This window comes from Podarcis raffonei, chromosome 5 (assembly GCF_027172205.1).
Source record: "Podarcis raffonei isolate rPodRaf1 chromosome 5, rPodRaf1.pri, whole genome shotgun sequence".
NCBI classification, from domain to species: Eukaryota; Metazoa; Chordata; class Lepidosauria; order Squamata; family Lacertidae; genus Podarcis; species Podarcis raffonei.
In genome coordinates this window covers 19,823,956-19,838,641 of record NC_070606.1, presented here as the reverse complement: position 1 = coordinate 19,838,641, position 14,686 = coordinate 19,823,956, and the positions used below count along the sequence as shown (strand labels likewise).

Below are 14,686 nucleotides of genomic sequence, written 5' to 3'. Positions count from 1 at the left end.
GTGGACAGGAACCAAAATGTTAAGGCTTCTGCTCTTCTTTGTGAGTATTCTGTGTTTGTAACGTTTAATGCCGTGTGGTCAGAGAAGGGTTGCTATTTGCCATATCACTGTCAAGATAGCTGCATAAAATCATCGTGGTTATTTGGATAGTATTATGGCATACATAGACGAAAACATGAATATGTGTGTAGCTGGCACAAAATCTAGGATTTTGGGAGGCATGTTGATTTTAAAGAGAAATGTCATGGGCAGTCTTCTTTCTCTGTGTGTCTGATTTCCTTTGGGGCTCTGTTTGAAGTGAGAATGGGGGTGCTTTTTGAGAGGGGGGTTGGACCCTTAGCTAGCCTGGAAGCCACTTGCAGTCCTCCGGAGCTGGTGCCACAGTAGGAGGACACTTGAGAAGTTTGGCAGGACATGGCCTGTTTTTCTATCACAAGTAATACTTTTATTATATATGTTGCATTTATTATTTGTGTAGCTCTGCTAGGGCATGTTGTAGAGGGCAGTCTGCTAGTGACACATGGCTATAGCTGCCTGGGTAGCTCAGCTGATTAGAGCATGGTGCTGATAGCGCCAAGTTTGCAGGTTCAGTCCCCATATGGAACAACTGCATATTCCTACATTGCAGCGGGTTGGACTAGATGATCCTCAGGGGCCCTCCCAACTCTACAATTCTATGATATTGAGGTTGCCCAGGGTCAGTCCTACAGAAATCCAGCAAGGGTGAATGCCCCCTGGCTAGCAAGGGGAATGGCAGCACAATCTTCTTTCTGAGTTCTCCTAGAAAATTGAAGAGGAGCTAAGAAGAATCCGGGGCTTCTTAGGCTGTTCATTTCAGTTACTTACCTTTTCCAGATTCCAGTGTAATTGAGCAAAGACCCAATCTCACATCTGAGCTCCCTCTGCACCTGTCGCAGGCAACCACAAATAGTGGCTACCTAGTAAGCCAAGCTAACATTTGGGGATGCCAAATATTTTTGGCTGTGCTGCCATTCAAATCCTAGTTACTTACTTTGCACCTTTGAGTCAAATACAGAATTGCAACTAAGGAGCTGGAAGCCAGTTTTAGCTACCTAAAAAAGCCAGGTCCCTGCTCCAAGGAGAAGGTGAGGTGTAAAGGCGAGGATAAGCAAATGCAGTTTTGTTGCCCAGCAACTGTTATGACTTAAATAAGAGTTGCCAGGCAACTAGGCGCTCCTGATAAGTCTTGAGTTATGGATGACTCATCTCAGTTGTCACATTTTTTTTTATGTCTTCATTGGTAAAACATACCTCTAGTTACGAACTTAATTCGTTCCGGAGGTCCGTTCTTAACCTGAAACTATTCTTAACTAGAGGTGTGCTTTCGCTAATGGGGCCTCTTGCTGCCGCTGCGCTGCCAGCACATGATTTCTGTTCTCATCCTGGAGTGAAGTTCTCAACTCGAGGTAACTCTTCCAGGTTAGCGGAATTTGTAACCTGAAGCATTTGTAACCTGAGGCGTTTGTAACTCGAGTACCACTGTACTTCTGAATAATGTACATTAGGCTGCAAGTCCCATTTTGCTCAATGAACCTCTCTAGTAACAGACATAGGATTGCAGCTTTACTTAATTGCTTTGGCAGAGTTAAAAATAATAGTGAAGTTACTAAATTGAGGGTATTGTGTCTGACAGCTTTGTAGGTTGGCTGGGAATACCAAACGGAAATGTGTATTGGATGACAAAGCAAAACTTTTGCTCAAAACACACACACTCTGTCTTGATGATGTGGTTTTTTTCTGAGTCATAGCTCTGATGCATTGCAGTTATTAAAGCATGACCAAATAAAAAAATAACATCTTGAAGGACAAAACCTGAATCTGTGTTCTGAGCATTAGCAGTTTCTTGATGCAGATTTGGAAATAGGAGTTCTGTATATACATTTTAACAATCTTGCCTGTAGACTCCCAAACATCATCATCATTATATGAAATGCGCTAGTTTGGTTTTTTCCAGTTTAAGTAACCGAACCTTGAGATGATTGCATGTGTCACTTGCTATTGGCTTGCTGGTGCAAATAGATCAGTCACTTTCCTGCATTCATCAGCTGAATGTATAGAAGAAAACTGAGGGAGTGGGCAAGGTGTATTATCACACTGCTCTGTCACAACTTCATACAGTATAATTTACTTCCTCATTGACAACCATGGTGGGAAAAGAGAATGTCTTGGTTTGCATATAGTGTCATGAAGATGAGGTTTTTAAGCAGAGGTTGAATGGCCATCTGTCATGGATGCTTTTGTTGAGATTCCTGCAGTGCAGGGGGTTAGACTAGATGACCCTTGGGGGTCTCTTCCACCTCTACAGTTCTATGATTCTATGAGCAGCAACAAGTCTCAAGCTTATGTACTCTGCTCCCCTGTCTTAGAACGTGGCTACAGTGATATCAGAAGCTTCCAGTTCCATTTTAGTGTTACATATTAACCCTAAACTGTGGTTAATCTTAACAATAGTTGGTGAAATGAAATGGTTCAAAGATTTATTTATTTATTTATTTATTTATTTATTTATTTATTCATTCATATCCTTTTCCCAGGCCAGGATTCAAGGTGGCTTGCGCAAGTTAACGCAGATAAAATACAGAAAGCTAAAAACATATAAAAGATAATAGTTAAAAAGTGATGAAACCATAACAGAATTAAAACAACCCCAAAATTAAACTTTTTTAACAGCTTAGCAAAACTTCTGATAAAAAACTTTAAAAGTACCAGAAAAAACTGTAATGTGTTCCTACCCCCCAACTCTCAGGGCTCATTTCCCTTGCAAGTCAGTTTTAAGAGAACATTTTATAACACCACAACACAATAATATTATAAAATACAAATACAGAATTAAAAGTCTGTGGTTAACTCCCCCCACAGCAAATTAGCTAAATACGGCCAGGAATAAAAAATGTTTTCAAAGTTATTTTAAAAGCCATCAAGGATGACGCCATACCAGGAAGATTTCTGGATGTAGCAGTAGTGGCTCCTGGTAATATGTTGTGAGGAGCAAAGGAATCCCCTTCTGAAAAAGGGTGCTTCTTTGCTTGGCTGGCGCGTCTAAGGATGAATCTCCTAGGCAGGGTCAGAACATCCTTTTCTGGGATTTGCAAGGTTCTCTTCATTAGTGTGTTATGTTTTTTCGGGGGATTTCAGTATACTCCCAAATGAAACGCAGTAAGGGGTTCCATTTAGGATATTTGCAGATCAAATTATTGGAGAATGCATTTAAAAGACCACGCATTATTGACTGGCTCTGGGCCTGTTAATGACTTGTGTTCATATGTCAGGGGGAAAACAAATTTTGCACTTGGACTACACTGAAGGTGTTCAGGTTTTAGCTAAAGGTGCAAAGAGTCGGGGAACCTTAACATGTTTTTGTGGACTACATTGGAGGTATGAAGTGTTATTCTAAGTTACAGGTGTATGCATACACACACACAGCTGGAGAAAATAATAAACACCACGGTCAACGGGAAATGAAATGTGAAAAACTGTAGACAGTGACAATTCACAAAACAGTGGTTGATAACACAGACATTATGGCATTGGTCTGCCGATTAGCACACATAATGCGTTGGAAATCCACTGCCTCAGATTAGTCTGAAAGTAATAGTATTGACATCTCTTGATGTAAATTCGGCGATCTCCCTGCATCAGTGACTCCTGTCTATGAGTCCAGGTGATAAAGATGTCATCAGAATATGGGGGAAGTTTTTTTGGAACAGGAGCTGGGAAATTCCTGTTCTAAGAGAGCCATGAAGATGTTGGAGCCATGCTTGTTCCTGTGACAGTGCCACTGATTCTAAATAAACATATTCTCCATAAAGCTGAAGTTTTAGCTATGTGTTTCTAATACCTTAATTGTTCCTGTACTACCATATTTACATGAATCTCATGCGCCATCGAACCTAATGTGCACCTCAATTTTCAAAACCTTGAAACCCAAAAAATATTTGCTGGTGAATGTAAATGCATCATCAAAACTAATGCACAGTCTAATTTTTGTGACACAATTTGGCCAAAAAAGGTGTGTATTACATTCGAGTTAATATGGTAATAGCAAACTATTTCACCAAGTGTGGGTTTTTGTGTTGCCGCAATGGAAACATCCATGCACAGAAAGGAGGTATCTCCAGGATTTGTGGGAGGAGAGTTTTGCAGAAGTTCCAAACAACTATTGTAGGGATAAGGGGAGGTGGGGGGCAGTTTATTGAGGACTGAGCCTGTCTTGTTGCAGGGGTGTGTGGAAATGGAATGGAATACTTTGAAACAAGGTGTGACTGGCTTGCTGGAACTCTGAACAGGAGCGTCTTGCGCGATAACGTTTTGCTGCAGATTCTGCTCCTTTTAATTTAATCTATATTTTGTTTCTGCTGTTTTCTACTGGTGATAAAATGAATCACTATGTAATTTTGTCGTTGTAATGTTGATGGTGGGTTTAGTATAATGAATTGTTGAGAATTTGATTATTCAGATTGTTCCGTGATTTGATAGTTTTGAGTATTCACTTTTGTAACAAACTTGATTTCTCATACAATATTCCATTGTACCAGTTTGAGTGCAGTAATTGCACGGAAAGCATATATAAATAAATCTCACTTGACTTGGAATAAATTATGTAGATGATGTGGGTTTTGTCTGAATTTGCTCGATATATTATTATTATTATTCTTGCTGCATTGGTGATTATGCAGACTTTGGAGCCTTTGCAGAGAGGCAATATAAGCCATGAAGCAGCACATTCCACATTCCCTGAGTGCTGAAGGGAATAAATATATGAGGCCCCCAAAAACTTGGGTTCATTGTCACACCATGGGCTTTCCCTCCATTTTTCCAATGAAAAGATTTGGCAATATAAGGAAAAAATAAAAACATGGCATGAAATATTTTCTCCTACGATGACCAGTGTAATGCTTTTAAAGGCAAGGTTTTAAAATGTTGTTTAAGTTTGCCCATTACCCCTTTAAAATGCTTTCAAATAACTATACTTTATAAGACAATCTAGTACTACAATTCCTATATACTATAAACTTGGGCAGCTCTCAAATCATCTCACCTGATTTCTCCATCATCTGCAGCATGTTGAAGAAACAGATGTGTGTTTAGAAAAAAAACCCCACCAAAATCGAGACACAATAATTTCACGTTTCTTTCTTTCTTCAATTCAGACTGAAGAAACACGCGGGAGAATTATCTCAAATAACATGATTTGGTTTTTATGTGACTCAGTAACATGATGCAGTTTTTAGTTGTCCTGTGTTCCATTTAATGTCTGCATGTAGAAATTAAACCATGGTTTATAGTGACATGAATGAACTTCCTCCTTGACTCTTTCTCTCTCCCTCGTCTCTCTACCTCCTGCACAATTGAGGAAAGGAGTTTGGAAGCCTCCATTTATAGTTGTTCGTTGCTTCCTTTGTCCTCTAAACCCAGGACTATGGTTAACATTAACTTTGGTTTATTAAACAAAGTAACACAATACAGTGGTACCTTGGTTCTCAGACGCTTTGGTTCCCAAACACTGAAAACCGAGAAGTAAGTGTTCTGGTTTTCGAACGTTTTTCGGAAGCCGAATGTCCGTTGCAGTTGTCTGCTATTGTTTCTGAGGTGCCTGCACCAATCAGAAGCCGCACTTTAGTTTTTGAACATTTTGGAAGTCAAACGGACCTCCGGAACGGATTAAGTTTGTGAGCCAAGGTACCACTGTATTTGTTGCTTTTGTTTTTGCTATTTATTTTGCGTTTTTGTTTTTGAGGCTTTTTCGGTTAGTTTGTTTTTGTGACTGTGTGGAACCCAGTTCAGCTATTGATTGATTGATTGATTGTGTACGGAAATGGATAAAAGCCCCCCATCAAAACAATGACTATCATCAGTGCAGGTAAGATAATTATCATTTTTTAATTTTTTATCATCTACAATACTGTCTTGTTTATTTTATAGTACAGTACATTGATTATTGCTTTCATTTTATGGATCAATGGTCTTGTTTGATAGTAAGATTCATGTTAAATTGCTGTTTTGGGGTTGTTTTTAAAAGTCTGGAACGGATTAATCCGTTTTGCATTACTTTCTATGGGAAAGCGCGCCTTGGTTTTGGAACACTTTGGTTTTGGAACAGACTTCCGGAACACATTAAGTTTGAGAACCAAGGTACCACTGTATACAGTTCAAGTTCATTTGTTCAAAGCTACACATAGTTAGCATTAACCAGTTGTTAAAGCAGACGACACTGTGTAGACCATGATAGACTCTCCTTCCTTGGAGATTTTTAAGCAGAGGTTGGATGGCTATCTGCCATGCATGATCTAGTTAAGATGATCTAGTTAATGTTTTAATGTTGTATTTTAATCTTGTTTTTAAGTTGTATTTCAATCAACTTGTTTTTATTACTGGTTGTTAGCCGCGCTGAGCCCAGTCTTGGCTGGGGAGGGCGGGGTATAAATAAAATTATTATTATTATTATTATTATTATTATTATTATTATTATTCCTCCATTGCAGAGGGTTGGACTAGAGGACCTTTGGGGTCCCTTCCAACTCTACAATTCTATGATTTTATGATGCTAACTGGTCTGTATATTTTGGCTGCATTCACATAGCAATTTGTTCTGTTTTCATCACTTTTCCCTAACCCTAAGTTCTGCATTATATGTGAGCTTCCAAATGATGTAAAAGCTGTTTCTAGAACTATAGTGGAATATAGTGCATGTTTATTTGCTTCGGGGGGGACGGACTTGATGGAAATGACTGTTAAACTTGTGCTCTGTTCCACAATACTTCTGGAAGTGGCTTTTACATCATGTGAAAGCTCATATATACTGTAGAAATAGGAGGAAAGTCGCAAAAATGGAAAAAAAGCTGTCATGTGAATGCAGACTTTGTTATTTGAAGCTAGAAACCGTGTGTGTGTAGTTGGGGATTTGGATATTACTATTTATTGGGGTGGCAAATGCTCTCCTTACTCCCCTGTGGATGTCTATGGGTGACTCTATTACACATTTCAGATTCTAGAGTGTTGTATGCTCTGTGTTTTGTTTGTGTAAATTGGTCAATTCATTCACAACATGAAGGGTAGAAACTTGAGACAAAATTAGCTGTGATTTCCAGGGAGCCAAACTGTACGCTGCATAATGCATGCAGGAACACTTCAGATATGCTGCTGCTTCTTTGTTAGAAGCCATCTTGAACACTGGATGAAAGCAGGGAATGCATCTCTTTTTGAAAGAAAATAAACAAATACTCCCTTGGTTTTAGCTCTCTTAGCATTGCACTGCCTTATTTAATTAGGGCTGTTTAAGTAGAAATCTTTTTTTTGGGGGGGGGGAGGTTAAATGCCTGCAGGTGGGTTTGTAGAAGGGAGTCTTGTTTGCTATAAATTTTCTTGGTTTGGAGCAAAGTGTATTGCTAATCATTAAAGCACTCTTTTTTCTTATATGCTTCTTCTGTTTCCTCTCTCTGCGTGGGTGCTTAAAATGCCTAACAAAAAGTGGCTTGAAAATACCGGTACGTTAGGTGTGAAACCATAGAACCACCATCCATTTACTCTCTATAAATGGAATTTTAATGTGTCATTGATCCATCACACTTAGAGCAGGAGCATTGCATTGAAAAAGATACCATGCAATGTACGTTCTGTTTCAACTTAAAATATGGTCAGTACTTATTTAATGTATTTACATAAATATATTTGATTACAAGGCAGACAGTCCCCATGACCCCAGGACTGGCTCTGCTTAACTTATATAGTCACGATATGTTGCAAGTAAGAAAGAAAAACTGATAACACATATATTAACTGCTGCAAGAAAAACTATTGCCAGAACATGGAAATCATTACAGTTATTAACTATGGACCAATGATATAATGCAGTTCACAAACAGCATTATTGGAAAAACTGACATAAAAATTAAATGCAGCAAGGCCAAAAGAAACATGACAATTTTTATGCAGTCTGGTGTGATGATGATGATGGTGGTGGTGATGGTGATGGATTACACAAATAATGAGGCATTTCATAGAATTATAGAACAGTACCACAGTCTGGCATGCATGAAGTATATATTTTAATTCCCCCCCATAATTTCACATAAAAGCTAATTGTTATTGATACAAAATACTTATGCTCACAATCTAAGCAAATACACATCACTATGCATCATTTTATATTGGTAATAATTGTTGTAATTTTGCTATATAAACCTTGACACAACTTTGTGAATATATTCAGAAATGTTTGCCTGAGTGTTTTATTGTTTTTAATTTTATGTGATTGTTGCATCCCCTAATGTAAACAAAGATATATCTCAAAAGCAGCCATGTTAAACAGTTTAAAGATGAAAAGGAATACAAACTCTGCTGCCAAACATATCAGTTTTTGCTTGAGTCTCTGTTTATGGGGCATGCCATTTCTGCTCTGCCTCTGGGACTGCCAGACATCTGCATGAGCATAGATTGCTTATAGGGTCCTTCTAGACAAGCTTAAACATAGCAGTTGTTTCACTAATTCTTGAGGACTAGTGCTCATATAGTTTTGCCCGGTGTGTGTCACATGCTATGTTTAGGCCCTATAAATGCTAAGCCTTATGTGTAGATGTCTGGTGGTGGAAGAGACACATGTAATTTGGCTCCCCCTAGTATGTAGGCTGTATACACTTTGCTTCAAGTCAGATACTGCACCAAATCATTGTCTGAACTCAAACATAGCTTAGAAATGTGTGGGCAAACCTGCACGTGCTTCCATGCTTTGATTTTCTCTCTGCTTACCTGTCCAATTGATAGTGGCCTCCAAGGGCAGAGCAATGACTGTTAACTATGGTTTGTCTGTTTCAGACATCACACTAAACTGCAGTTAGGCTTTCCTTACCATAGTTTGGTGTAGTGTCTGAATTAAGCCTCCTAGCATTATCCAGACACGATGTTTTTTGCCTCCTCTGAGCAGAGTCCCAAAGGTGGAGCTTTAATATTCCTGAATGATAGCTAATAGGCTGGACACATTTGAACAATTTTGGACAGAAATCTGTGGCATCAGAAAGCCAACGTGTATTATGTGTAAGTTCTAAAACATTTTACCTCCCTTATCTCAGTAGTTAGAACACTCGCACCATTGCTAAATCCTGTAAGGTATCTTTACATCAGTAGTTCTCAAAGGGAGTGGCAGGAGAGGCTACCAAGTGTGGCAGGAAGATTCAAGGACAATCAAAGAAACATTTAAACATTTCATTGTAGTACAGAATAGTATGGAATGGGATAGCATCACATAATTTTTTTTATTTGCAGATTATGGATAGATACCTTTTCAAAATGAGAGCAAGAACATGAAGCGATACTGAGGACAATCCTAGTTGTGTTTTCCGGGGTATCAATTAAAAAATTGTGGCATGCGCATTGTTTTATTCTGAAAGTGCGGCCCAGAGAAAAAACTTTGAGAACCATTCCTTTATGTGAACTACCGCTGAAGTAGTCATTACACGGATAATAAACTACAGTGGTTATCAGCTACAACTAGAGTACAACAGTCTCCCCATTCATGCAAATCAACCCAAACAGGGCGTAATTACAGCTGGCATTAAGCCACTGATTATATATCTGTGCTGTAGTTTAAATTAGTATAGCTGGAACAGAAAGCAACTTCTGTGCAAAAAATTATGTAACCAGTATGGTGGAGGTGGAAGGAGGGAGAAAATGCTCTTCACTTAATTTACTACATTTTAAAAAAATAATTGTTATAAACTTCTTATAATGGAACAAGCATTATTTGAGTTCTAAGTGGAACACTGGCCACTATCTTGGCTGCTGTGCTTTGGATCATTTGAAGTTTCTGAGTATCCTTCAAGGGCTGCATCACAGAGTGCTTTGTAGTAATTCAGTTTGGAGTGTGGAGTGCAGTTATGCTCATTAGCCATCCCAACCTTCCACCCACCTCCAATGCTTCTAGGAAGTAGAATCCCCCAACAGAAATTAGTAGAATTACCAGGCCGTGCTACTCAGGGATGAAGATGCTAGCAAGTATCTTTCTGTGCATCTTTCTTCCCTGGCTTTTGTAGTGAGCATATCCCAAGCCCAGATCCCACCCCCAAAGGCAACATTAGTGAGAATGTGGCTCCTGCTGCCCTCCAGGCATGATAGCAAAGAGTTTCTATCTGTTGTTGAGCGGGGGAGAGGCAATAATACTGGGTTTTTCTCCCCTGTTAACTCCAATGCAAGTTAGAGCATGAGACTCTTAATCTCAGGGTCGTGGGTTCAAGCCCCACATTGGGCAAAAGAGTTCTGCATTGCAAGGGGTTGAATAAGATGATCCCTTGTGGCCCCTTCCAACTCTACAACTCTATGATTCTGTGTCCTTCCCTAATTTGAAGCACCTTCCTCCACACCTCTCAGTGACATGATAGTCCCCATTTTCAGCTCTGTCAAGGTTTACCTTGCATCTCAATCTCAAGGACATGCTGTGTGTGTGTTTTGTGCCCCCATTCCCCACCCCTTTGAAGACATGAACGGTGTGTGGAGGAAGGCTGTCATTCCCCTACCTGTCAGGGATGTAGGGAAGTATCCTCCCTCCAAATAGGTAAGAGTCCAACAGTGACAGAGAGAGACACGCTCTATCCCTAGCGCATCATGTTTACATGCCCAAACTTAAGTGATGGAGAGGGGCTGGGAGAGAAAGAAATAAAAGTGGGAGAAGATATATTGAACAGTTGTAAACTGTTGTATATGCAACTGAATAATATTCCTCCTTGAATGCATGCTTTGGAAAACTGAGCAACAGGCTGAGTTATGAGATCATTGTCTATGTCAAGTTTGGTCCATGTACTGAGGTTGCTGTTAGTATGGCCAAGTGTAGAATTCAAAATGGGACTCGAAATGACACAGGTCGTCTTCTGTGATTTCTTGCTCTTGGTGACTAAGTCACATAATTGTTATACTGTAATGAGAACTGTGAGTATTATCTTCAGACTTCAAAGCTCTCCACATGCCCATTAATCTTTCCATCTCCACTTGTGCAGGAATTCCCCTTGCACCCCTCTATTTAGATTCACCACGTGTGTCACCTGGGTTAAATTGTGCACAGTAGCCTGGTGTTGCTTTGATAACTTTGTGATTAAAGTTACCTGGGATTAAAGGACATGGAGAAGACAGAGTGAAATTGATTTACAGTGCATTCCTAACTATTACATTGCATTTAATGGGGCTTACTTCCAGGTAGGTGGGTGCAGCCTTAGTTTCATTTATTATATTTAATATATTGATGATCCTCAAAGCAAGCTCATAAGATGCTCCCCCCCCCCTTACAACAACACTGTAAGACATATTAGGCTGAGAGGTAACAATGAGTACATGATCACTGTGCAAACTGTATGGAGAAAGAAGAATTTGAGCCCAGACCTCCAAGTCCAGTACTCTAACCACTGTACCACAGCTCATGGAGCTCTAGGGACAGAATGGTGTGCCACTTTTTAGTGGGAAAAGAGGGGTAAAAACGTAAAGGACCCCTGACAGTTAAGTCCAGTTGCGAACGACTCTGGGGTTGCATTGCTCATCTCGCTTTACTGGCCGAGGGAGCCACCATTTGTCCACAGACAGTTTTTCCGGGTCATGTGGCCAGCATGACTAAGCCGCTTCTGTCGAAACCAGAGCAGCGCACAGAAACGCTGTTTACCTTCCCGCCGGAGCGGTACCTATTTATCTACTTGCACTTTGACGTGCTTTCGAACTGCTAGATTGGCAGGAGCAGGGACCGAGCAACGGGAGCGCGGTGATACCTTCCGATTGGCAAGCCCTAGTCTCAGTGGTTTAGACCACAGCGCCACCCGCATCCCAAAAGAAGGGTAAAAGGTAAAGGTACCCCTGCCTGTACAGGCCAGTCTTGCCAGACTCTAGGGTTGTGCGCTCATCTCACTCTATAGGCCGGGAGCCAGCGCTGTCCGGAGACACTTCCAGGTCACGTGGCCAGCGTGACAAGCTGCATCTGGCGAGCCAGCACAGCACACGGAACACCGTTTACCTTCCCGCTAGTAAGCGGTCCCTATTTATCTACTTGCACCCGGAGGTGCTTTCGAACTGCTAGGTTGGCAGGCGCTGGGACCGAACGACGGGAGTGCACCCCGACGCGGGGATTCGAACCGCCGACCATGCGATCGGCAAGTCCTAGGCGCTGAGGCATTTACCCACAGCGCCACCCGTGTCCCTTAAAAGAAGGGTAGGAAGCTTTTAATAAGAATCCAGATTTCTTTTGTTCCCACTCGCCCAGTAGTGACGTGATTCTCAAGCCTTTTCCATTCAGTTCTTGAAACAAGCCAATACTTCTGGGAAAACTATCTCTCTCCTTCTGCTTTGTAGGGTCAGCTGACTTGTTGGTTGAAGTTGTAGCTGAAAAACATGGTGATGGTGTCAAATGTGCGTCCTGGCACTTGCATCATTACGGAGAAGGAAATTTGAATGCAGCTGAAGGTTTTAAAAGGCATCTCTTGTTTTGAAGTTTCAGAGACGCCTAAGGAAATAGGGCATGTGTGAAGAAACGCTAATGCCAAGGTTATTTGTGGGTCATGGGATTGTGCGGCTGCCCTGTAGGCTCTGCGTGAAAAGCGTTTTGAGCTAGTGGCGGGTGTAATTTCGTTAGTTTACTGTTGCACATTTTAAGGAAGTTGTAGCAAGATGATGTTTTGCGGCAGCTTCCTCCCCTTCCCCTGTTAAGATGATAGAGCAAAGTGTGGCTTGATATTTTTAAGCTCATATTTTATTATAAATTATTTCTGTTGTAGCAATTTCCAGCGTTAAACAAATCTGTTCTTCATGAAAGACTTTATTTGATCTAAGACCCCTTTCCTCTCTCAATCCTATGGAGCAAGTAAGTTTTAAAAGGCCTGTGTTATTCCACCTTTTCAGTAACCAGTCTTATAACTGCAGACATTATGCTGGTTTTCCATGGGCAGTTAACCTTTTAGCAGAAATTATCTGAAGAACTATCTGTTCCACCTGGGGCTTATTCCAAGTTTCTTCAAGTACGCCTACAATATAATCATTGGATCCATTTGCCATCTTTCTTTGGCGCCCGCCCCCTGGGCCGCCATGGCCTCAAAAGTAGCTTGTGCAACTTCCACCAGTCCCCTGCCACTCCCAAATTACTATATTTTTCCATGTATAAGATGCCCCCTATTTTTTTAAACCGAAAATTAAGAAATTAAGTTGTTTAGCTTTTGGGGGGAGTGGAGGAGGTCACTTCCTCCAATCGCTCACCCGCCTGCCCGCCACTGCCGATCGCTTGCCACAGCCTTTGCCGATTGCAGCCCTCACCGCAGCCACCAATTGTCTGCCCGCTCCCCGCCACCAGCAGCCCACTTGTCGCAGCCGCCAATTGCCTGCCCACCTCACCACAGCCGCCAGCCGCCTTCCTAATTGCTGCAGCCACAGCCAGTCACCAGACCCAATCACTGCTGCCGGTTTCCTGCTTGCTGCTGCCATTAATCACACGTCCCCCTTCTCCGTTCACTATCAGTGTATGAGACGACACCCAATTTTTGCATTTTTTTTTAGCAAAAAGCATAGTCATACATGGAAAAATATGGTAGTTTTTGTAGAAACAGTAGCAATGAGTGTAGAAAATTAAGTTTCCCCACTGTATATTCTGTGTACGTAGGTGTCTGCCAGGAGGTGGGGATCCTGCCTACATAGCCAAAAAGGAGTGAGATCATAATGGTGTTTGGCACTGCAAACACATCAGGTAGTAAGCACTAAGCTATGGATGCCAGTCTCTGTTTGATTATGTTCCCACTTGATAATTCCCTGTTAGGGGCTTTGTGGGAAGGCGCTGTGAAAACTGTTTCTAAAGATGGCCATTGTTTTGATCCCCTGTCTGCTGCTAAGTGCAGAGTGTCTGGCACATCTTTCTCTCTAGTGTTTGCTTCCCAAATCACATCCCCATTCTAAAGCCACTCATTTATATGTTTTTCATTCATTCCTCCTTAGCTTTGCCTAGGTGTTGCTTTGCCTTTATTACAATTCTTGATTTTCATTAATCTGCTCCCTCTGTCTGTCTCACTGTGTTTGTTCGTCATCCTTTATTTTCCCTAGCAGCTGGTGTTCCTAAGGTTAACCTTTTGTTGCTGGGGCTCCCCTGAGACCTTGGCAACCATTGTTGCCTGGGATCAACAAATTGTATCTGGGCTTGATAGCCAACCACATTTCTGCTAATCAGTGGGGATATAGCAAAAGTCACCCTGAGCACATGCAGAGTGTCTTTCCTTCTCCACTGAGCAACTAAAATCTGCTCTTTCCCACCAACCCCAAAATTAAGGAAAAGAGCTTATGGGTCAAGACAGTATTGTTTCACTCTTCCCACAAAGTGTAAGTCCCTTAACCATCTCCCTCTTTAAACTGAAGCATTGAGATTGCCTCCCTAGCTAGTCTAGAGAATACAAACTCCCTCTCCCCAAGCTCTACTGCCCAACCCCAGCAGCCCTTCATAATTAACAATCCATGCTGACTGTCTTATCCCAGGCAAGCTCTTTATTCTATGCACCCAACTCCAACAATGCAGGAGTTAATTTGCTCCCAGAACAAAACTGTTCTCAGCACCAGCCTAAACAGTAGTGAACACAATCATTTGTTCCATGAGAAGAAGAAGAACAACTTGTGTGTGTTTTTTTAATGCAGCAAGAGGGTCTAGCAATCTCATGTAGTGGATGTAATG

The 14,686-nt window shown here is 41.2% G+C and overlaps 1 protein-coding gene across 11 annotated transcripts in view; it reads left to right on the top strand.

Annotated features, from left to right (window-relative positions):
• The window catches only part of LOC128413724 (disks large homolog 5-like), a 117,255-nt gene that overhangs the window by 5,027 nt on the left and 97,542 nt on the right, over positions 1–14,686 (top strand). The window contains exon 1 of one of the 11 annotated variants that reach the window (XM_053388110.1): positions 5,848–5,881. The exons of the other annotated variants lie outside the window; for them this stretch is intronic. Within the exon in view, the coding sequence (XP_053244085.1) occupies positions 5,863–5,881 (19 nt within the window). The 5' untranslated portion in view covers positions 5,848–5,862. Of the gene's footprint in view, positions 1–5,847; positions 5,882–14,686 lie in introns of those variants that run through there. 11 annotated transcript variants of the gene reach the window in all.